Genomic DNA, 24,936 nt, shown 5'->3' on the forward strand with positions numbered 1-24,936 from the left:
CACTATCCCAATGGTCCTCGCCTGAGTTATTTTTTTCGCTTGCATTAAATCGGAGACTGATGAGGAGCTAGATGTGTTAGGACGAAAGGGTCGCTAGAGCTCAATATTTCAGACGACACCACATTGCATTCCTCAGTCAGAACTGGCCTTTTCCATGTTCAGGATCTTCTGCACCATTGATGAATCGCTCGACTGTTTGATCACATAATCTAAGTCCTTTGAATTTTTAGGAAGCTTTTTAGCAATGCGCATGAACCAGTTATATTGGGCACCTGCTCTACAGGATGGGCCTTTTGAGTCGACAAAGCTGCATGAGATGACAATTTGTGGGTAAACGAATCAACTACCTTAATATTGTACAGATAACACTAACACCTCTCCAGTGCAAGCAAACTTCAACTACAACCTCATGCGTGCACACATGAGCACATGCATATACACAAATGCACACCTACCCCACCACTGAACCTGTATTTGTTAATTTCTATTGAGTGGAACTTCATCTGCCCCACTAACCTATATTTTTTTTTTTCTAAACTGCTTATATCCTTTTTTACATTTATTTATTTTCATAGTTGGATGTATGCAAAAGCAGTCGCGGCTGACATGGTTCACAGGTGAATGGTAAGGGGGAGGGGTACGGGCGAGTGTTCGCGCATGGAGGGGGGGTAAATATTAATATTAAAACGTTCCTTTCCCGGGTCCCACATTTTCCAGGCTCCGGCTTTGCCGCCTGCTCCTGCTTTCCTGCCTCCGCAGGAACAGGAAGCAGGCAGCCTCCCTCCCCTCCCATCCCCTAAGCCAATCACAACGCTGCAATAGCAGCATTGTGATTTGCTGTGATTTGCTGGGACGTCGACCGCACAGGTATCTATGGGGAGACAATTTTTTCCATGTAGGCTGCATGCAGCCCTTCATGGAGAAAATGGAGAGCGCACATGGCTGGTTTGGTCAGCTCCAGAGGGCCGACCAAACAGTCAGGACCCGCAACATTGAGCTAGCCGATTCTACCCTGCCCTGTTGCAGGACTGCCCACCTGCCCGCCCACAACCAAACCCTTCTTCTGCTTTCTCGCAGTGCGAGAAGCAGAAACATAAAATGGTATTTATAACAACATTTTATGTTCTGCTTCTTGCACTGTGAGAAAACTGTGTTGCGATGCTCCCCCGCCCACATGGAGGAGCTGCCCCTGCGCAAAAGGGTCTAAAACTGGCCACAAAATAAGAAACAACGCAAACACTCTTCTTCAACCTTAACATTTTTTTTTTTTGCTGGCTTCAAATATTATTTCTTATTGAGCTAAAAAGAACACCAGTTTTTCGATTTTTGGCCCACCTTCAGCATTCTTTTGTGAACTATCGGGGCTAGGAACCATATGTGCCAGTTCGATTGGCCTGCAGCACAATGTACTCTGTTCTTTTATCTTGAACTAGAATGTACATCCAGTAATCACTGGCGGACAGTCCGTGCAGGACCTGGTGGTATACATCCTTTCATCCAGTGGCATGTCATTTAATTAAAATAAAATAAAAGTGCTGAATCACAGTAGCATTCGGTATGGGATTTACTGTTGTCTATTCAGCAGAAACAAATGTTACTTATATCACATTCCCTGCAAGCACTATGCTATTATCGTTAACAAGCTGCTGACAGTGTTAGAGGTTTCTTCTTCTCATTGTATCGTTCCTGCTTGTCTTTCACAATGAGAAGGCTTCATAAAAAACAAAGAGAGACATGTAAAAAGTGCTATTTTGCATTTTTCTTGCGATTCTTGCAGCTCCAACTTCCAGGTGCTAGAGTCACCTTGGCGTTTCCCAGTGACAAGTCAGAAAGTCATCAACTGCAATGAGACATTCTTCAAACATCCACAGAGAGCATGAATGAGAGTAATAGGCAGAAATCAAATGCTGGCGCTTCACTCAGCAGGACAAGGCAGTGCTGGATTCACATTCAGTCAGTGGGCTGGATCAAGTCACTCGCCACACGCAGTTCCTTCCTCAATGAACAAGAAAGGGACACTTTTCATCATCGTTCATGTTTGACATTGGCTTCGCTGCGTTCTACAGTGACCCCACTTCCATTGGGCGTCAACTCTTTCTTGCCACAGTCTTTGTCCATGTATAATTCCACTAAAACCGGGCAATGGTCTGATGCCACACCACCCCAAGACCAGTTGTCCGGGATCCAAGGATTTGTGAGGCCTTCTCTCACGACCGCCCAGTGACCTAAGAGAAAAAAATACGACACAATAACGATAAACATAGCCTTTTCATGGACAAAAAGAGAACAAATATTTCATCAAAAAATATAAATTCATAATTTGTTTTATTGTTTTCCACAACTGACGAACCTTCGTTTCCTGTTGAAAACAGTGAGTTAAAACTAGACAGGTCTCTTTAGTTCATCCTGTGCAGATGTTCACTTGTGTAATGCACTGGAAATAAAAATGTTCCCAAATAATGACACCCATAATATATGAACAGGCATCTCTGTTGAAAGTACTTCTTTTGATTAAGATAGGACAAGCGGGAAATGATTTGGGCAATCCACACATGGTTTGACACTCACAAGCGGTTTTTATATTTGTAAAAAGAAAATATTAATGTGAAATACCATCTGTTTTGTTCATATTAATTCTAGAATGAGATCTTGTGGCTTTGTACCATACTTATACCTACTTGGCTCGCACAGGTGTCCTAGACTGAACCTAGTGTCTTCACCATTCCCACTGGGTACAACCACTATAACAGTTATACTAAACAGCAGAATGTAGGTACAGTTAAACTCGAATAGCCCCAACAATGCATTTGTCTATAGCTGGACAACAGAAAGGGAACATGCAAACATGATGGACTCCAGGTGGACAGTTTCTAATCTATGGGGTGCTGAGACACAATTTTCGTCAACAATGGTCTATAGGGTAACTCAAATAGGGAGTCACAAACACACAAGCTCTTTCAACTCTTGTACACAATAGGGAACAAAAGACACCTGATTATTAGGATTTATAGAGCAATGCTCACATTCACAAAATCCCCCCTGAAGAGTTGAAAATGTAATGTGATGTAGACATTGGTCGGAAACTGGGGGAAGTAGAATGGTGGAAGGTACAGGAACATGTGCATAAGGTGTCCATTAAAGAATATTCTAAATATGTCCATTTTAACGATTCCCACAGAATGCACGTAACCCCTGGAAGATGAGTAAGGTATTTGAGTCTGTTTCTTCGGAATGCCCTAGGTGCACAGGTGAAGATGCAGGTTTCTACCACATCATAAGGGACTGTGCAATGATAAGATGCTTATCTGAGGAGAAAATACCTTTTCACACAAGGTGGATACCTACTTGGATAATATCCCTGACCTAAACCCAGGAAATTAAATGATAGATTTCCTGATGTGTCTCTACTACTCGCTAAAAGGTAAATCACATTCTGTAGTAGGGGATCTCTGTGTATAGTCATAATCTAGTGAATAGTCCCGCTCATGTGCGGGGACCCCGGAGCAATCAAAAATAATCTCTTAAGCGGTCTTCTTTGCAGAACTGCATAGACACTTAAGAGAGAATTAAAGACAGATAATGCAGCCTGTGCATGCAAGGCTAAACTGTCCAGTACTTCAACTAGAAATGCAAGGAAATTCCACCAATATCACACTTAGACCTGTCTGCCAGGTTTCACCATGGAGAACACTTCCCCCTTCACCAAATCCTTGGAATGATAGAGAGGAAGGACAGGACAGACAAGCCCCCATAGGCTGCCATTATGTGGCTTAAAAAGGGATACCGTGCCTTTAAGGAAACTTTCCAGAACGCTCCTGGTATCCCAGAATGCACAGCAACTCCCTCCACTTTCAGTTCTTTTTTCCGGCTCTTGCTAGCAGGACCCTGGAGCATTAAGCTCTCCTTTTGGGGTTTTTTTTCTACAAATTGTGCACTTTTAAAGTGTTAGAGTGTGTTCACTCGACTTGTTTTTGCCTCTTCTCATCTTTGCTGGAGTTTCTCTGGTGTTTTGGCTGCTCTTTTATCAAATATGCCTGCCTTATTTGATAAATGCCCCGAGTGCTCCAGGAAAAAGGCAAAATCGGATCCTCACAGGGTGTGCATCCTGTGCCTGCCTTCTTCTCATGTTCCTGAGGAGTGTGATATCTGTCTACAGTTCCCTAAAAGGACACTGAAGGACAGGGAGAAGACCAGGCTCCAAGGCTTGGAGCAGAGAAGGCAGCAAGGACAAGGTGGGTCTGGGCATGAAGGGGATCCTTCCTATGCCCGTGCGCCGGCCTCTGGGGGGCACCCCAGTAAGGAAAAGGCCAGAAAACGCCACCGGCCTCCGTCAACGTCGATAGCCTCGACGTCGGCGTCGAAAGGTATGACCACAGTCTGTTCCGCGTCTCCCCAGGGCTCTGGGTCGAAGCACCGTCGACGTTCGCCGTCGAGGGGACTGACGTCGAGACCTCCGACGAGGTCGAGGACTGATTCGTCGTCGAGCCATCATCGACGTCGAGAGGGGTCAAGACACCGGCGCTCGCCGTCGAGGCGACACCGCCGGTCACCTTTGACGTCGACACGTAAGTCAGTGACGTCAAGACGAAGATCAGCGTCGAGACGGAGGTCGTCGATGCCGAGGAGATCGCCGTCGTCGAGGAGACGATCGACGTCTAAGCGACGGCCATCGACGCCGAGCAGACGCTCGTCGACGTCGAGGCGACGTTCGTCAACGTCAAGCAGACGCTCATTGACGTCGAAAGGACGTTCAGCGTCGAGGAGGAAGCCTAGACGTTCTAGGACCAGGACGGAGTCCTCGGCTTCAGCGAGCACATGGTCGCGGTGGCGCCGTCGCTCGTCTACGAGGGGTAGGGCCTCAAGATCGCCCCCCTCTGGTCAGAAGAAGAAGAAAAGGAGAGTGGGACAGTCTCCGGGCTCGGAGTACTCTCAAGTTTACTCACCCTCCAAATCGAGGTTGCCTACACCTCCTCCTTTACCCGTGGATCCTCCTCCGCGTACCCCAACTACTCCTCCACTGCCTCAACCTCCTACTCCTCCACCACCTCCGGTTCCTCCTCACCGCCCTCCTCCACCGGCTCCGCCATGGTTTGCCTCGCTACCTCATTTGCCTACGCCGCCGTCCGAGGCCGCGAAGGTCGAGGTCTCGCTCAAGAGATAGGTCCAGGAGTCGCCGTCGCTCGTCTACGAGGTCTAGACGGCGCCGTAGGAGGGACAGGTCTAGATCCCGCCACACGGATTCGTCTAGTGCCAGGGACTACTCGCCGACCCTGTCGGACTCTCCTCGGACGAGGGTGTCCCCGATAGACGACATTGTCTCCTTCCAGGAGGTGTTGCTGCGAGGAGCGCTAAGCTGGGCATCACACTCACGGTGCCCACGCCCTTTACTTCCGTCGTCTTCGAGACCCTGCACAAGAAGTAGTTGTCTCGCCCCTTGTTGCTGTTGGTGCTGGAGCTGGTGGAACTCGCCATGGAGCTCTTCCTCACGCCTGCAGTTGCGAAATCAGCGCCTTCCAGGCTGCAAAAGAAGTATCGGGCCCCTGACTCGGATCCTGCGTTTCTTCGCTTGGTTCCTGCGCCGGACACAGTGATTGTGACGGCGGCGAGGAAGCAACACGGCACCACCCAGTCATCGGCAGTGCCTCCTGACAAGGAGAGCCGCTAGATGGATTCAGCAGGCAGGAAGGTCTGCGGGCAGGCCTCCACATCTATTAAGGCCGCGAGTGCCTCGGCCTTGTTGGGACGTTATGATCGGTCCCTCCGGGAGTCCCTAACACGGTTCGTGGAACTCCTTGCCCGGGATAACAGGGAGGATTTCCAAGAAATCCTTAATGAAGGACTGATGGTCTCCAACCAGGTGATCAGTTCGGTTGCGGATTCCTCCCTCCTGGCAACGCACGGATACTGCCATGGGGTCAACCTGAGGCGCCACGCCTGGCTGCGTCGGACGTCCTTGAAGCCCGAGGCGCAGCAGAGGGTTGCCAATCTACCCTTCTCTGGTGAGACCCTCTTTGGAAAACATGTGGACGAGGAGATGGCCCGCATGAAGGCGGAGGCCTTGACGGCTGTCGGATTGGAAAAGCCGAAGGAACAGAAGAAGACCTTCCGCTCATTCCAGAGACGGTACGGGGCGCAAGGTAGAGGGCAAGGTCGACAGGCTGGGCAGCAACAACAGCAGCGGCGCCCGTTCCAAAAGCGCCAGAGGGGCCGTGGTGGTCAGCAGGTTTCATCCTCGACCAAAGGCCCGGCTTGGTCTAGGCCCTGAGGTGCTTCTTCCCCCTCATCCGTTATCCGCTCCGGTGGGGGGAAGCATCCAACATTACCCGGCAGAGTGGGGAAACATTACTCAAGACAAGTGAGTGCTGAATATTGTTTGCAATGGATACAGTCTTTGGTTCACCAGTCCGCCTCCAGCGATTCCACCGGTTGGCTCGCAGTTCCGGCTGCGCGAGCTCCAGGTGGAGGCAGACACCCTGTTAAGAAAAAAGGCGATAGAAGACGTCCCTCTGTCTGAAAGGGGAAAGGGCCTTTACTCGCGCTTCTTCTTGGTGCGGAAGAAGGACAAGAACGAGTTCAGGCCCATTCTGGATTTGCGACAGGCAAACAAGTGGATTCGCATGCTGTCATTGCACCAGATTTACCCTCAGCTACAAAGGGGAGACTGGCTTTGCGGGATAGATCTGCAAGATGCGTACTTCTATGTGTCCATTGCACGGAAACACCGGAAGTTCCTGCGCTTCCTCTTCGGCACCAATCACTATCAGTACACTGTGCTACCGTTTGGACTGAAGTCTGCACCCAGGACGTTTTCCAAGTGCATGGCTGTGGTGGCAGCGCACCTGCGAAAGAACAAGGTGTTTGTCTACCCGTACCTGGACGACTGGTTGATCAAGGCCTCCACCTTCCAGGAAGCACAACTGCACTTCAACAGGACGGCCGTCCTGCTGAATCGGCTGGGGTTGCACATAAATATGTCCAAGTCTGTTCCGATCACAGTCCAGTGCCTGCAGTACTTGGGAGCCTCCATCAATATGCTGTCAGCAAGCGTGTCTCCTTCGGAGAAGAGACGCTTATCACTCCTTCGGAAGGCTCAGGCTCTCATAGCTGCTCCATCTACAACAGTGAGGACGGTGTCTTCTCTACTGGGGTCGATGGCCTTTTGTATCTTCCTCACCCCACATGCGCGCCTGCACATGAGGCTGCTGCAGGAATGTTTGGAGGATCAATGGGACCAGAGGACAGGGTGCTGGGACGACAGGATCCAGTGGTCTCTTCATGCCCAACAGTCCCTGAGATGGTGGTGCTCGGCAGATAATCTACTCAGAGGGGTTCCTTTCCACAAGGATATCCCGACTCAGACTATCGTGACGGATGCGTCTCTCCTGGGCTGGGGTTCACATTCAGACCATCTACAGATCCAAGGAACGTGGTCTCCGGTGGAGTTCACGTATCACATAAATTTCTTGGAACTCAGAGCAGTTCACTTGGCACTGAAGGCCTTTCTTCCGTCCTTCCAGACCAGCTCCTTGCTTGTACAGACGGACAATACGACCACGATGTATTACCTCAAGAAGGAGGGGGGCTCAAGATCGCGCACACTGTCACAGGAGGCGCAGGCGATCTGGCACTGGCTGCTAGCCAGAGGACTGACGATAAAACGGCGACTCATCTGCCCAGTGTGCAGAATGTCAGGCGGACGCCTTCAGCAGGTTGCTGCAAGAAAACCACGAGTGGGTCATAAACGACGAGGTGCTCGACGACATCTTCGCCATGTGGGGCACTCCAGACGTGGATCTGTTCGCCACCGCCGAAAACAGCAAATGCCGCGACTTTGCCTCGAGGTATTACCAACCGGGGACTCTGGGGAACGCGTTAGGATCAGCTGGTCGAACAGCTTTCTGTACGCTTTTCCACCCATTCTCCTAATTCCGGCGGTGCTCATCAAGCTGGCCCAGTCCCGGGTGCGGATGATCCTCATTGCTCCGGAATGGCCCAGGCAGTGGTGGTTCACGGGCCTGCTTCATTGCTCGATCCTGCCTCATCGGCGGCTGCCGTGTCGGCCGGACCTTCTCACGAAGTTCGGAGGGCAGATGGTGCACCCCAACCTCTCATCGTTGAGTTTGGCGGCATGGCTCCTGAGATAGTGCAATATGGCCACTTGAATCTTCCTGAAGATTGCATGGACATATTGAAGGAGGCTAAGAGGCCATCTACTAGGACCTCTTATGCTTACAAATGGAAGAGGCTGCATCTGGTGCATGTCTAAGAACTATGATCCGACGACCTGCATGGAGGATGTTATCCTTCCATACCTTCTGCATCTAGCTCAGTCTGGACTTAATTTCCATTCCATTAAGGTTCATCTGGCTGCATTGACTGCTTACAGAAAATGCCCTTCGCAGACATGCTTCTTCCAGATTCCTGTGATTAAGGATTTTTTGGAAGGGTTGAAGAAGGTGTTCCCTCCTGTTCGGCTTCCTTCGCCTGCAAGGGAACTGAATGTGGTGCTGTCCAGGCTGATGAAGGAACCTTTCGAGCCTATTCACAAGGCTTCGCTGCAGCACCTGTCTTGGAAGGCGGCGTTCCTCGTGGCCATTACATCGGCCCACAGGGTGAGTGAGATTCAGGCATTATGTTGCCAAGAACCTTATACTGTGTTTCATGCTGCTAAGGTTGTTATGCGTACTCACCCTAAGTTCCTTCCCAAGGTGATTTCTGATATTCATGTTAATCAGACTATAACTATACCGACTTTTTTCCAGAATCTTTCCACTCCAGCGGAAAGGTCTCTTCATTCCCTGGATGTTAGAAGGGTGTTGAAATTCTATCTGGATAAAACCAAAGACATTCGCAGGTCCGACCAATTGTTTGTCAACTATGGGTCGGTTAGAACTGGTCTGGCTACTTCGAAGCAATCTATCTCTAGGTGGATTGTGTCATGTATCCAGGTTTGTTATCAGAAAGCGAATAAGACCATAGGGGGTAAGCCTAAGGCTCATTCCACCAGGGGCAAAGCGGCCACAGCGGCTTTGCTTCGTAATGTTCCCATCTGCAAGGCTGCCACTTGGAAGTCGGTCCAAACCTTTGCTAAGCATTACTGTCTGGACACTGATGCCAGGGCAGATGCTCAGGTCAGACAGGTTTCGCTGCGAAACTGTTCGTATAATAGTGGTGTTGCCTTTTTTCTCCACCGCCGGGTTGTTTTTGGATGGGCTTGCCATTCTATTCACTAGATTATGACTATACACAGAGATCCCCTCCTACAGAAGGAGTAGTTTCTTGCCTGTAACTCGAGTTCTGTAGTAGGAGTATCTCTGTTATAGTCATAAGCGCCCGCCCTCCTCCCCGGTGGAGAAAGGAATGAAATGATGAATGCTACAGGCCTAGCCTATACACCTCCAAAAAGAACTGAAAGTGAAGGGAGTTGCTGTGCATTCTGGGATACCAGGAGAGTTCTGGAAAGTTTCCTTAAAGGCACAGTATCCCTTTTTAAGCCACATAATGGCAGCCTATGGGGGCTTCTCTGTCCTGTCCTTCCTCTCTATCATTCCAAGGATTTGGTGAAGGGGGGGAAGTGTTCTCCATGGTGAAACCTGGCAGACAGGTCTAAGTGTGATATTGGTGGAATTTCCTTGCATTTCTAGTTGAAGTACTGGACAGTGTAGCCTTGCATGCACAGGCTGCATTATCTGTATTTAATGCTCTCTTAAGTGTCTATGCAGTACTGCAAAGAAGACAGTTTAAGAGATTATTTTTGATTGCTCCGGGGTCCCCGCACATGAGTGGGACTATTCACTAGATTATAACTATAACAGAGATACCCCTACTACAGAACTGGAGTTACAGGCAAGGAACTACTCCATCGCCTGGAAGCCCCTCACAACACCATCCCTCAGTCAGTAAACACAACGGGGTGAATAAAAAGGGGCAGAGGCTGTGAATGCAGCCTTAAATAGATAGGACAATACGGACTACGTAAAACACAAATGGAACGAGGTGACGCAGATGTTTCTCTTGGACCTCAGGGAGAATGGCGAGCCCCCAATTCAGATACTACACACTTGATATAGGATTGATAATCAACCTCAGACAGTGTAACAGCCTGTCCTCTGCACAAAGTTACTCTGGATAATAATAACTATACAAGCCTGAATGAGGTTTAGGGGTGGCCACCTCTCAATTTACTGACCACTGGCTCTATCTCCTGCCCCCTATCCCCCACACCCAACGCCTGACACATCCACGGAGCACACACTGGAAGACTGACCAGCACACAGGGAAAGTGGATTTAGCTCCAGCACTCATCTACAGATCCACAAAGTTCTTAGTTCTGTTTCCAACTAGTTTCTCATGAAGCGTAGCCTTAGTTAATAGCCCTGCTCTTATGTTCTTAATCACTGTGGATCATGGGTAGATAAAACAACTGCAATGCAAAGTCTGAGTTCAGGGACATACTGCGGTAAAAGCACATACCAGGTAGAAGCTGAATATTAACTGAATGCAAGAATGTAAAAAGGATATGTTAAAGGAACGCAGAGTAATTACACTTACACCTCCAACATTTCTCCTTTAACATTTTCATTTGACTTTGATAGTAGAGTTGAGAATGCAACCCTCGCCGATATAATACTATTTAAAAATATCAGCACTAGAATGTTGTAACTATTTTCCTTACCACATAGCTGTGAGATAATGCAATATGCAAATACCAAAAAAATGTTTAGAAAGTGAGGACTAAGATGTCATAAAAGCCTTGTTTTGTTAGACTTCTTCCTATGCTATTTCACATTAAAAGATGCTACCTTGGCAAAAAATGTATCACTGTCTTTTGCATTTATGTATTGGTTGTGCTAAGGCTTGATGTGCCACCACGCACTAGTGGCTAGCAAATAATCAAGGTGGTTATACCTGGTGCGCATACGATGTAGATTTAAATGAAATGCACTAGCCAGTACCAAATCAGCACATACTAAAGCAGCCTGATGAACTATATTTAAACCCTCCACCTTCATCTGTCTGTGAAAATCATAACACTTTCTATGTTCCTGATCCCACTATAGGGAATTGAGAATTTGAAGGCTTAAACCCTGATACCTAGCTAAGGGATACCATGAAAAAAGGCATTAAAAAGGTGCAAACCATGTACAGTCACGATAGCTCAGCAGAGGAGAATGCGTGGAGGATTTAGACGTGTGAACCCAATTACAGCAAATATGAGATCATTAGATTATGTATGCCAGTGAAAAGAAAGGCAAAAGTATATTTATGCATAACTTTCATTCATGCCTATTTATTATACTTGTATAATATTAATCTATGGTTTGCCTTTGGTTTTATGGATTTTTCAGATACCTATCAAACTAACATTAAATGTTAATTATAGCAAGCGCTCAACTTTTCAAATTCTAATATCATATATTTCTCATTTAACTCTAACAGAAGTGTTAAAAGAATCCGATCTGTGCAGGATGTTTTTTTTTTTGTTAAAGCCAGGGATATGTTTCTTCTTCCTAATGACACAGCAGAACCAATAGTTTCTGAGTGTAAATATTTTAATTCAGTAAATGTGCAAAAACCTTTGAACTATATAAAACTTTTGTACTCAGAAGATACTGAGACACTATTGTGGTAAACAGTGATCTTAGGAACATTTAACGGCAGATATATTTATATACAAGTACAAGAATACACACCTAAACAGATCCTAAACGGTGCATGCTAACATTTGGTGCAACACAGTTCACAAAGAATGACTTGTGGCGTATTGTTTTCATAGTTGAACATTTTCAAACTTCAATTTCCATAGTGTACAGGAAAACTGTCTTTCTTTAGGCTTCCTGGACATATTTACCTGTTAACATTTTCTTAAGACTTCGACTGATCCAGATATTGTCCAGTGACTTCGACCCCTGAGGAGACTTTGTGCTGATATTTGTAAATGTGCTTGCAGACACTGTGGGATGAAACTTTTCTTTTCGAAACACATCAAACTCGCAGCAGTCTGGCGCAAGGCTAAAACTTCCTAATAGCATCAGATCTTTGTCCCCTAGAGAAAGAGAGAAAATTATATGAAAGAACCCCAGTAAGCAGCGGAATAAATAATCGACGTTTCTCAAAAGCAAGAATAATGCCATGCTGACTATAACATAACGGCCATAAGTTCTTTTTTATTAAAGTAGGTCACTCCACATAAAAGTGCAACATTTATTACAAAATGCCATACAACATCAAAAGCAACGAAAACTATTAATTATGGCAGTGTCAAAATGACTAGTTCCAAAATGTACAAGCAAAGCAAGAGTATATACGCCTAGTGGACATTTCCTGAAGCAGTGACATAATGGGAATGTGAAGTTTAATTCTCGGCAAGCCCAGTACTTCTTGGACTTGCCACTGAGTGTTTTTTAAATTAACCTGCTTCGACTGAACACGAAAAAAGCTATTACTAAGCCCTTTACAATATCACAATAAAAGTACATTACATCAGCTTTTTACAAAAAACATAGCACTCAGAACATAATAATTAAATAACTACAGATATGAAAATAAAACAGTAATAATCATTATAAACATATAAATATGTCTGTCAAATAAAACCACTAACACTTTACTAATACACTGATAAATGCTTTAAGATTGCGACAAATGTACTCCTAGAGTTGCAAGCATAACCTACAATTACAACTCATCTCATCAAGAGAGTTTGTCAACAGCTATATAGTTGAGGCACACTGAAGTATTATCTCACTGTGATTGGCAAGCAATGATGCTCCCTGAGGATGGGTACCATTTGGTGGTATTTCTTTAGTGAAATATCATCCGAAATGAGGTGAAAAGCACTTTCAGGGGAGCCAAAGAGATTTCTGGGTATTATTCGAAACTACACTAAAGTTGACACTCATTTGAGGAAAGATGCTGCTGATACATCACCACAAATATAATGGCTGATTTTCCATTTGTTTTGATACATATTTGCAGTTACCGTCTGAAGTTAAGTATGAATCTCTTAGACCTTACGTGCAGGAATAGAGAAAGAACCATAGTGTTTAAGTGAGGCTTAGAAGCGAATGTGACAATTGTCCTGGAGAACAGAAGAAGCTCTTTTTTGCCCAGGTAAAGCGTGAATTAATGAGTACTCACCTAATGGACACCAGACAGAGTCCGAGAAGTTTCATCCCATATATGTCATTTTAATGGAAACAATTATGGTTGCTTCCTAGCAGGCTAGTAGACAAGTACTACTCTGAATTACTGTAATCTCAAGATACAGATTAAATAACACACAATAATGGCTACGATTTTTTTTTAAAGGGCCACAAATGGAAAATAGCAAAGTAATGTATTCGCCGGCCAGCCTGGCAGTAAAGGCCACTTCTTTTTACCGGGTGTGAACGTGGTCAAGCAAGAGGCCATCCCACACAGTTCAAGAGTGCCAGTGGCTGAGGTTTGTTGGCCCACTGGCTCATGCTACCGCGGGCAGACGCAAAATGTGAATGAGAGGTGAACAGACGTGTAGAGAAAAGGGCTAACCCAGAGCCTCTCCATGCATGCATTTTGTATGCATTCGTATGATTTATTTTGATTACATGAGGCTGGTGAGAGTTTTAAAACTGGCTCCATGCCAGACCTAAAAATGAGCAGGGGATTCCCTGAGTAACAACATAAAACCTGCAAATTCAAGCAGTGGTGTGTGTCACATGGTATCTTCATTTTTAACTTAGCCCTTTGGTGAGGAGCCATAATCACACAGTGAACAAAGAGCTGAGCTAGAACCAATTACAGAGGGTATGTTTCCAAATTATGCGTGGATGCTCTGCACGGTTTTCGTCCAGTGTGTGTGTGCTGACTTCCCAGATATGGGTGGAGGTATTGAATGCCGCCAGGTATATTCAGGCAGGGTAGGTATACTGCTCATGCAGTGCTCACAATCATAAACATTACCCCCTCCAAGTCTGTACATCGACTCACGTGGTGGGAATTATTCCAAGGTTGGCAGGTGTTCGAGATCCTTTTGCCAGCCTTGTTGAAATCGCAGCCCTCCAATAAGGATCAACATAGAAAGCAGCTCTGCCATGTGCTGGCCCTGATGAAACTCAACCCGTCGAAGAAATGAGCCTTTCCATGATACCCGAGCCAAATTACATTTTGCACTATCAAAAAACACGAGTCACGAGGGCCACGCGGTCTATGTCTGATAATGCTGACTTGCTCTTGTTGGGATATATCTTAATTATGATGTTAATACTGGCATTTTGCAATGAGTATGTCACAGAAAACCGGAAAATCATTATGAGGGACTATTCATACACCCCTGTGGGTTAATGTAAGTCTGTGAGTACTTGCATAACACCAGTTAGAGGCCTTGTTCACAGGCCTATTGCATCCCCAGGCCTATTACATTCAAATATTTGTCCTGGCTTGAATTTTAGGCCTAGTCAAACACTTTTTATAGATTCCTAGCATACTTGGACAAAAAGGTTAGCATCTGGCATATTAACTACCAGATGTGATATCTTGAGTAAATAGTATTAGGCCCTGTTACGTGAGTAATCAGCATAATGTTGTGAGTTTTGAATTACATGAACTTCCACAAAATGATGCCATTACACCTCGTTGCATGATTATGCAGTGGCAAAATTATAGCTCAGGAGTGCGGGAACAATGACTGGAACGTGAGTCGCTGTCACTTGCACAAGGTGTTTTTGGTGCTATTTCGTTAGCACAAAATCTGTCCTTGCGCTCAAAATGGGCATGTGGACACTTGTCACACTAAAATATTGCGCTAAATGCCATATTTGTTTTCCAGGAAATTTCCCAGAATTACTTGAAAACAAATTATGCAGATTTCTCTATACCCTTTATTTATTTGCAGAGTTTTATATAGCGCTGGCTAGACCCGGAGGTATCAGAGCGCTTTACATGAGGATCAGCGAGTTACAAGTTACAAAATTACATCAGTTACATTTGTTTTAATGTTTTCCCCAACTGATGAACCTTCGTTTCCAGTTAAAAAACAGTGTGTTAAAACTAGAATGGTCTCTTTAGTTCATCTTGTGCAGATGTTCACTTGTGTAATGCACTGGAAATAAAAAAAATCCAAAATAATAACACCCATAATATATGAACAGGTATCTCTGTTGAAAGTACTTCTTTTGAATAAGATAGGACACGCTGGAAATGATTTGGGCAATCCACACATGGTTTGACAGTCACTCACAAGCTGTTTTTATATTTCTAAAAAGAAAATATTAATGTGAAAAATCATCTGTTTTGTTCATATTAATTCTAGCATGAGGTCTTGTAGCTTTGTACCATACTTCTACCTACTTGGCTCGCACAGGTGTCCTAGACTGAACCTAGTGTCATCACCGGTCCCACTGGGTACAACCTCTATAATAGTTCTACTGAACAGCAGAAGGTAGGTAATCATGGCATCATAGTTGGCAAACATATTTGAGTCACTTCAGGTACCAAAACTACAGACAAAGAATGGGAGGTCTATTTCCTCATCTTGAGTTGAGGGGGTATTTTGCTTCTGGATGTTTACTACATGTGATAGAAATCAGAACACAGTAATTCTTCCCTTTCCATCAGGTCTTCTTGCACCGAGAAAGATAAAAACCAAATCTTCAACTTGATCCAACGCGATGGTATATCAGGGTCTGAATGTCGGGGTGGTAGGCAAGGTGTGGGTCGGTCTTCAAACCAGGAATTATCTTATGGTGGCTGATTATACAGGAAAAAATGACTGATCAAGTCACAAAAGATTTCAGTGCCTCAAAGTATTCTGTTACAAACTTAGACTATGGAAGCTCTTTCTCAGAGCCAAAGCGAGAAAGAGCTTCTTTCATTTAAGTTTCAGAACCAATAGAACGATAAAGCGTTTTTGTCCAACCTTTTGGAATTTAGCACCGTGGAAAAAGGTGGCTCGGCACCGGGGGAAGGTGATCCCTTGCAGGGAGGCTGTTATTGAACAGGTGCTCACATCATTTTGGGGAAAACTTAAATATGAACTGCTTTCAGACCAGCTGTGTTGCATTCCTTTCAAGAGCTCAGAAAAAAGTTTAACATTTATCAGGAATTGTACTCAATTGATATGTTGTACCTCAAGGGGCACAAAGCACTGGAAAGGGATACTTAGTCAAATGACTGGATATACTGGTGTTGCGAAAGATGAACTGTATGATACACAACTATAGGGTCCAAAATGCAAAGCAAGATTAGATACAAAGAAAGTGTATTTCAGCCATGAGCTGCACCTATAAGTGATTGCTTGATGGACTAAGCGCTCCATGCTGTATTTTTAAGTTTTGCACATCCATTTATTAGGTTTTGCCTAGCCAATGCGTACGAAGTACGCATGCTCTAGCAAAATCTTATGTTTCTCTGTGGGGTCGGGTATCCGCCCCCTCCTCCCATTGGCTAGCTCCATAAATGGAGGCTAGCCATTGGGAGCCGGATCTGTCCGTCAAGGCCGGACCAGATTCGGGGGCGTTCCCGAGAATTTTTCTCTTTTGGCCACGTCATGCAGCGGTGGGCGGGGCTTTTTTTTGGGCTCGTCGAGGTTTGTTTGGGCCATTTGGCGGCCGACCGCCGGCCGAGGAAGTCCAGGTGAGTGGTTCCTTTCCTTTCCCGCCCCCCCCCTCCCGCTGGCCGTTCCTTTCCCGCTCCCCCCCTCCCGCTGGCCGTTCCTTTCCCACCCCCCCCTCCCGCTGGCCGTTCCTTTCCCGCCCCTCCCCCCCCTCCCACTGTCCGTGTGCCCATCGTCAGCGTCTCTCCTCACAGTACCTGTCACGGCCGTACTTAACCATGCGCTGCAGAGTTCACAGAAGCTGGTTCAGCACCGAAGATTTTCCAGCCCTTGCAGTTGTTGTAAGGTAAGAGAAAACTGCAATCCGAGTGTGAGTGAGCGGCACGCGCTCGGCTCGGCTCGGCCTTTCTGTTCAAGGCTTGCTTGCCTTTGACGGTTGAGCTGTGAGTTCCCAGGGAGGTAGCCACCGCACCCGCTCCAGCAGGAGTAGTGAGTGGGCGGGGTACCTACGGGTTTCTGGAAGTTGTGTTGCTGGAGCGTCCTGAACATGCCGGATACCGGCTCCTGTAGCCGTGCAATAACCTGGGATAACAAATGGGCAGACTTTGCTGTCCGGCACTTCAGCGCTGAAGGTGAGGCAGCATGAGAAATTATTTGTCGCTGCTTTTTGAGGGACTTGTTCCAAAAGGGAACGGGGAGCACTTGCTATTACAAACCAGCATACACCCTCCCATAACATTGCGAGAAAAGTGAGTTCCAGTTCATTTGCGGAATACTGCAACCTGCCGAACCTCAGTGGCATTTATTGGATACTCAGACGCTCGAGTTTGAATCCGTTGCTTTTCTTGTTCGACAGCAAGACGTGGCAAGCATCCTGAGGCCCTTCAGTGCGCAGGTACCTCAAGGGCATGCTGGTCAGGGTAGTTTAATTGGGAGTTAACCGAGTGCCGGGCTGTATAGTAGTTGCCCGACTCTACTGCCTAATACATTTGTGACTTAAGACAAGTAAGCTTGGGCATGTCGGGCTGTTGTGGACGCTGTGTTTTGTTGGGGGGAAAGAGTGGAGTTCGGGCCTGCGGTCTGGCGTTGGTTTTGCTTCGGTGACTCTGAGGGCATTGGTGTGGCTCATGGGGGAAGCAGTCGCGATGTAAGAGTGGCACTGGGCGGCGTGTTGGAGCCCTACATTCTCTGGGGTTGCTTCTCAGAGTGGCTGTACTGTTCCTTTGGTGAAGCGCTCTGACACCTTCGGGTAAAGTCTGCGCTATATAAAAACGCATAACATTTAAAAATTACATTCATGATAAAAAAAAAAAGTCCCCAGCTGCCAGTGTGACCAGTAGGTCACGACTTGCAATAGAAAGAGGCTGGGGGGGCACTGGGATTGCGTGGTCCTCCTCCCCAGTAAACACAGACGTTTCTTGTATATTCATGATTTTCACTTTTATTTGCTTATAATTTGTATTTTATTTCCACGCTGAACGTTGTGTAGTGACTCGTTTCAATACACCGCTGGTGTGGTTTTGGAAGTTTTAATTGTTTTTAACGGTGACATATCGTCGTGCATACACTCTGTCAGTTATTGGGAGACAGGGTGTTACCGGGAGAGCCCCCTTCACATTTAAACCATCTATCTGCTGCCCGGACTTGTGGGGTCAACAAAGGCTTGATGCTTAACGTAGGCAACGCGAGACAAAACGTACCTTTATTTGTAGCACTTTGTTGAGGACGGTGTACTTGATCAATTGTATCAGTGCTGTGATAGTTCTATTGTCTACTTGGGCACAAGGGATGTTTTTGGGGGTTAAATCTCTTTTCATGACCCTAAACTGCTATCAGACATAGCCCCCCTCCCTCCGTTTGCCCTTGAACGATGTTTATGTGCCTCGCATCAAAATGACAGGAAGCCCCCCGCCCCGCCTTCATTAGGAGCACTGGTCCTAGAGGGGGTGCTAGGCATTTGAAAACAGGTACTCTAGGTTGTAGCGGCGAAAGGGCTTCAAACACCTCTGTGCCTCGGCTTATCTCTTCTGTTTCATGTCTAGTGCTACCCTTTGTCCTCGCTGCCCCCTCCCTCCTTTTTGTTTTCGACGCCCCCTCCTCACGGGGTACCCCTGTTCCGGCTGGCAGGGGTCCTCCCACAGTTTCACTTGCTGGTTTGTTTCAATGACCCCTACTGACCCCTCCTTTAGTGCGAAATTCAGCTACCAGTTACACGTGTGTTTTTGTTTTTCAACCACCTCTTATTGTACGGAAATTGTGTTTATGGTAGGAATCTTGTACAGGAGACCTGGCCTATGTAATTTTACAGTATGGCTGAAAACCATGTCAACTAAAATCCTGACCAGTCAATTTGGCTAGTGGGTGGGACTGGTCCACTGTTTGTGCCCACAATAACTTGTTGTCGCCTGCTTGTGCCTCCGTTTTCGTGCCCCTGTCGCCTGCTTGTGCCTCCATTTTCGTGCCCCTGTTGCCTGCTTGTGCCTCCGTTTTCGTGACCCTGTCGCCTGCTTGTGCCTCCGTTTTCGTGACTCTGTTGCCTGCTTGTGCCTCCGTTTTCGTGACCCTGTTGCCTGCTTGTGCCTCCGTTTTCGTGCCCCTGTTGCCTGCTGTGCCTCCGTTTTTGTGACCCTGTTGCCTGCTTTTGCCTCCGTTTTTGTGACCCTGTTGCCTGCTTGTGCCTCCGTTTTCGTGACCCTGTTGCCTGCTTGTGCCTCCGTTTTCTTGACCCTGTTGCCTGCTTGTGCCTCCGTTTTCGTGACCCTGTTGCCTGCTTGTGCCTCCGTTTTCGTGACCCTGTTGCCTGCTTGTGACCCTGTTGCCTGCTTGAGAGTGCGAGTCCAGAGTGCCAGTGAGTGGCTGTGTATGTGTAGAGCTATGTGTGTGTGATACTATGTGTGTGATGCTGTATGTGTCTATAACAAGTTCAAACTGTGCACCTCTGTACCTGTGTATGTGTGCAGCTATGTGTACAAGAGCTAAGTGATGCTGTGTATGTGTGTGTGATGCTATGTGTGTATTATGCTATGTGTATGTGTGTAGCAATGTGTGGCTGTGTGTGTCTGTAGCTGTGTATGTGTGCAGATATGTGTCCAGGAGCTGAGTGATGCTGTCTGTGTGTAATGCTATGTGTGTGTGATGCTATGTATGTACAATACTGTGTGTGTGTGTGTGTGTGTGTAACTGTGTCTGTCTATATAACTGTGCATGTCTGTAGCTGTGTGTGTCTGTAGCTGTGTATACAAAGCCTGTCAATGTGTGTAGAGGAGGAGCTCTGTGTGTGTGTGTATAGCTCTGTGTACATATACCTATATGTGTGTATAAGTGCAAATGCAATAGGTCTCACATTTCGTAACTATAAAGCTATTTACTAGTCAACGACAAAGCCATTTGTTTATCTGTTTTACAAAAAAAACATGCACAAGCAAGTCTGGGAGTGTGCATGATGCGAGTTCCTCCAGATAATATTTGCCTCCAGATAATATTTGCCTCCAGTCTTACATTTAGAGCACGCGTTTTCCCAGACAGTCTTTGAAAGCTATTGAACGAAAAGAGGAGGAATCGAGACAGACTGTTTATGATAGCAATGGAAAGAGGGGACTTGGTATCGAATCCAACAGCGGCTATGATGCTATGGAACGAAAGGACAAAGCATATTGACCCACTGTTGACACTATGGAAAGAATGGCGGAAGTATCAAAGAAAGACAGGTGGAGCATAAGAACCGAGCTAGGGGATGCTCATCCATGAAAAAGGAGGCTGCTGTTCTTTCCATGCCCTCAGAAAGTTCTCTTTAGGCCACAGGCCCCTAGATTTGAAAAGGCTTGCTACCTACCATTTTTAGAACAAAGAAAGGGGCGTGGCAGTTATTTTGATGAGGAGAAAAGATAATGGGCCAGAAGGTGTGTGGGGGGCTCTGTGTGGGTGTGTGTGGAGGGCTCTGTGTGGGTGTGTGTGGGGGGCTTTGTGTGGCTGTGTGTGTGGGGGGCTCTGTGTGGCTGTGTGTGTGGGGGGCTCTGTGTGGCTGTGTGTGTGGGGGGCTCTGTGTGGGTGTGTGTGTGGGGGGGCTCTGTGTGTTTGGGGGGGCTCTCTGTGGGTGTTTGTGGGTGTCATTTGCGAGAGATAAAGCTAGTGGCATTGTAAATGACAATGCCATTTATTTATGTTAAAAAAAAACATAAATAAAAATAATGTCAAGAGCAATGCCAATAGCTCTAACTTTAACAAAGGCAAAACCATTGCATTGTACATGCTTGTCTATTCTTCTTATGAAAGGGATGGGGAAACAAATGTAAAACGTTCATTGTCTGAGGTCAACTTGCAAGCTTAGTGCTCCCTGCAGAAAGAGAAATGATATCCACAAGTGGGGTGGCTTAGCAAAAAGAAAGTGGCCACTGGTACACTGGCCTACTAGACCGGATGCCAGTTGTGTGGGCACTTGGGAGCTTATGAGGAGGATAGCTAGTAATGAGCAGTTATCAGTTTCCTCTGCAAGATTTGAACTAGTTCTCCATATGATTACCGTGTTAAACCACGGCTACTGGATAAATGCGATTATGCAGCCGCAGTGTTTTTCCGCAGTAATATGCCATATAATCTGTCAGCTGTTGCATAATTTACAGACTGGCAAAATATTTTTGTTTTTAACTCAAACTGATCATAGGTAATTTAAATTGCTGCGCACAGGATCCAATGTCAGGTCAGGCAAATGACTAAAGTTAACTGGTCATCTTCAGTAGTTAACTGCAGCAATCAAGCATTAAAAGAGGTTAAGTATTCACATATGGGAAAGGTCTTTTCTCTACAGCAGGGAATAAAACCCGTAACACTTTAATGCAATTCAACCAGGGCGAATTGAATGAATCCTTATTTTTCAACCAGTGTGAATTGAATAAATCCTTCTTTGTCGTAACTGGTTTTGTTTCACTATTACAATAAAGTCATGGTCAAACGACAGACAGTGTTCTCAAAGATGTAGTTAGTTATTGACAAGGCGTTAGACATCTGAGGCATTTTTTAAGCTTTAGAAACGTTCTGCATCTCTTTTGAGGGTCTAGTGTCTTGAAACCTAAGCTACATCCTAGTAGGGCGTAGATAAATAATGTTACATGTATCACTCTGTTCTGAAAAGCTGTTTTAAATGGAAAGAGGCGAAGCTTGATTGCTGCATAATTTGCCTTTCCTTCGTGCATAATTTAGTCAACCCTGCCACATAATGTATCCTCGACTGCTGCATAATTCCAGTGGCCTTAGCAGCAATACCTTTGCTTCCAGATGACAGTGAAGGAAGTGGGTGCACAATTAGAACCTCAAGTCTTCTAAAAAATAATGTGCTTGTGCACGTCAAGAGGATAGGTGTCAGGCTGAGTCACTAATCTATCTGATCCACGCTGCCCGTAAACACCAACTTGCATAACGATTTATATCACAAACACACTTTATTTAAAGCTTCTCCTTCTTAGTCATCTGTATAAAACACACACGAAATAAGTAAGTGGCTTATCATCAGCTTAGCATTTTCGTGATTTATCCAAGGGAGCACTATTTCATAAAGTAGGCAAGTGAAAAAACTGACATGGTTTATAAAAACAAGCGTCATTAACAAATGTAACTAATCCTAGAATAAACTAAACGAAAACTGTAAATGACGTCAAGCTCAAGTGCGAGAAGACAAGAACACACTACACTCCAGACAAAAATTCCTAAACAGAAAATATCTCAAATCCGCTACATTATTACACAGCAGTAAAAAGTAAGTCAGCACAAGTGTGTGGGAAACATAGTTTACAGCGTGCGTCATTTAACCCCTCCGCTGCGCCGAACGTTCCACACTGGTGCAGAACGTTCTATTGCGCGGGCGGGCTGGAACGTTCAGCGGACATGCGCAACACTACCGAGGTAGTGCAGGTGACGTACGCTGAACGTGCCCCGCACAGAAGGGGTTAAACACATTTTTTACAACCTGAAATCCATTACAAAGCATGCCATTACAAAACATTCCCCAAAGTAACGCTGCAGCGGAGTTAGAATAGTAATTTGCATTGTAATGGATTATGGGTTGTAATGACATGCGTTGTAATGTCATGCGTTGTAATGGATTTTGCATTGTAAAAATGTTGTTGTAATGGCACACGTTGTAATTGCGTGCGTTGTAACGTGTCCTATTCACAGCATGTATTGTCATCTGGTGTTAGAGAAAACAATTTCATAACAAATGACTGTCTAATAAAGATTCAAACTATTCCAACGAAAGTTGGGTCAGTGCACAAATTATTCATATAGTGTTTCTGACACCTGCCCGCAAGTAAGAATCACAGGCAGTTGGAATGCTCCTCAAAGTCACCAGCAACCCACTAAATAGAAGGGGGATGGGGAGAGAGTGTGTGTGAGTGTGTATATATATATATCTATATATATATATCTATATATATATATATATATATATATATATATATATATATATATATATATATATGACAAGATGAGCCACCAACCACCGGGATGGTTAGGTCATTTCAGCAACAGATAGAGTTAGCGAAGTGACTTGAGGGACGAGTATTTTGTGACTTTGCGTGAGCCTCACTCCCAAGTTTACTTAGGAGGGTGGCCCTTGACTGGCGTTGACGGACACCTAGGTACAGAAGACTAGAGGAATACAAACACTGGCAAAGCAAATTGGTCTGTGGTTGTCTGAAAGCGTTTTGGCTTTGTCAATGATTGTTTTGCCATGGCTTTAATAAAACATTACTGTGTCCCTGTAGGCCCATTCACAATATAAAAAATTTAAAATACATATATATTGTATGAGTCCCAAAAAGAGCACATTGCCTTAGTAGGTCCTGGCCGTGAAGGGAACTAATTCTGTGTGGATGTGCTCTTTGTGAAAGGGCTTGACTGGAATCCCCCATAAGTATGTATATTAAATATATAATTTTACAAAAACAAAAGGATTTGGCTAAGGGAAACCTAAAAATGACAAATGGATGACCAGATCTCCAGCAAAAGGCAAGCAAGTGCCAAATAAAGAAGAGATGACCCCAGGTCATTTTTTCCACTCAGATTACCATTTGGCTTTTTACATTCATGTTTTCTGCTTGCCTTCAACACAATCAAACATGTTACTTACCTTCAGTGACACTCTTTTTAGTGAAAACTCTTTCATATAAATAAAATATGTAGCAGTAAAATAAAAAGATTGCTTTCTGAATAAAATTGTGTATAAAAGATAAATCATTGAATGCATGCTGATTAAGGGTAATTTTAAGTTGCTAAATAGTCCCTCATGTATTGCAATGCAAACACTCCATAAGAGATAGAATGATACACCAAAGAGCCAGTCGCATGAGGTGAGAGAATAATCAGAGTCCTCTAGGATGAGCCAAAGCCCATTTGTAGATTTTAAAGAACTGGTAAAAATGTATCTCGCAGTTAGCTGTTCTGTCAAGCCATACATGAAAAACAAGAGCCAATCCTACTACGAAGGATTTGCAATAACATCCTTTCAGAAACTAGGCAAACATCCATACAGTTCTTAAAAGAGCTAAGGACGTACCTCTTTAAAGAGCATTTGATTGGCCTTCAATAAGAATCCTCCTTGATTCACTGGTCCCTGACCTGTAATCCCCCGTACAGCATCCTACTATTATACATGTTCTTAAAAGTATCCACACTACCTTCCTGATTGGGTCCTATGTTATCCTATTTGTTGTATATAGCATTCAGCTGCGTCCCTGCTAGGATAATGCTATATAAATCCTTATACCAGTACCAAAATTACGGAATGTCATGGGAGACACTTCACCGTGAAAAACATGCATTGACAAAAGAAAAGCAAACACAGTTACTGGTGCACTGCGTCCTAAGAAAGCTTTGAGTGATTTTAAGGCAAGGAAGGGGGCACGTTATATTACCAAAACGTATGTCTCTGGTTTATCATCCCTATATGTCACTTCTTCAATTTGGTAGGAAATAAGGATGACGTTCTTGGCACCAAAGTTGACACCAGTTTATGAATTCAGGTCTTGATGGAACATGTTCGCTACTTCAACTGAAAGTTGTCAATTCTGCTCAATGTGTAAGGACACTTTTGCTCATTATACTTGTACAGGCCCTCATTTTCAAATATAACTAAAAAAAAAAGTAGAAGCCTCTTTTGAGAGGGTTTAGTTTAATACATGTATCATTTGCACTAAGCAGAGCTAATTTGATAATGAAAACATGGTGAATACATATGTGGATCTTATAATTAAGCACATGCTGAAAAAAGTTTACTATGTTTTAATCTACTGCCTTGGTAATCTAACACTTTTTTCGTTTCTATACATGATAAGAACATAAGTTACTTACCTGTAAACTGTGGTTCTCCGGTATTGGTGCTTTTCATAGATTCCCATGTTCGAATCATTCCC

The 24,936-nt window shown here is 45.2% G+C and overlaps 1 protein-coding gene across 1 annotated transcript in view; it reads right to left on the reverse strand.

The window, feature by feature from the left end:
- Positions 1-1,546: 1,546 nt before the first annotated feature.
- EEPD1 (endonuclease/exonuclease/phosphatase family domain containing 1) overlaps positions 1,547-24,936 on the reverse strand; it is a 311,216-nt gene continuing 287,826 nt past the window's right edge. Inside the window, exons 6-7 of the mRNA XM_078688223.1 lie at positions 11,852-12,046; positions 1,547-2,225 (exon numbers count right to left, since the gene is read on the reverse strand). Of these exons, the coding sequence (XP_078544349.1) occupies positions 2,026-2,225; positions 11,852-12,046 (395 nt within the window). The 3' untranslated portion in view covers positions 1,547-2,025. The remainder of the gene's footprint in view (positions 2,226-11,851; positions 12,047-24,936) is intronic.

This window comes from Lissotriton helveticus, chromosome 4_1, assembly GCF_964261635.1.
Source record: "Lissotriton helveticus chromosome 4_1, aLisHel1.1, whole genome shotgun sequence".
In the NCBI taxonomy this organism is placed as follows: domain Eukaryota; kingdom Metazoa; phylum Chordata; class Amphibia; order Caudata; family Salamandridae; genus Lissotriton; species Lissotriton helveticus.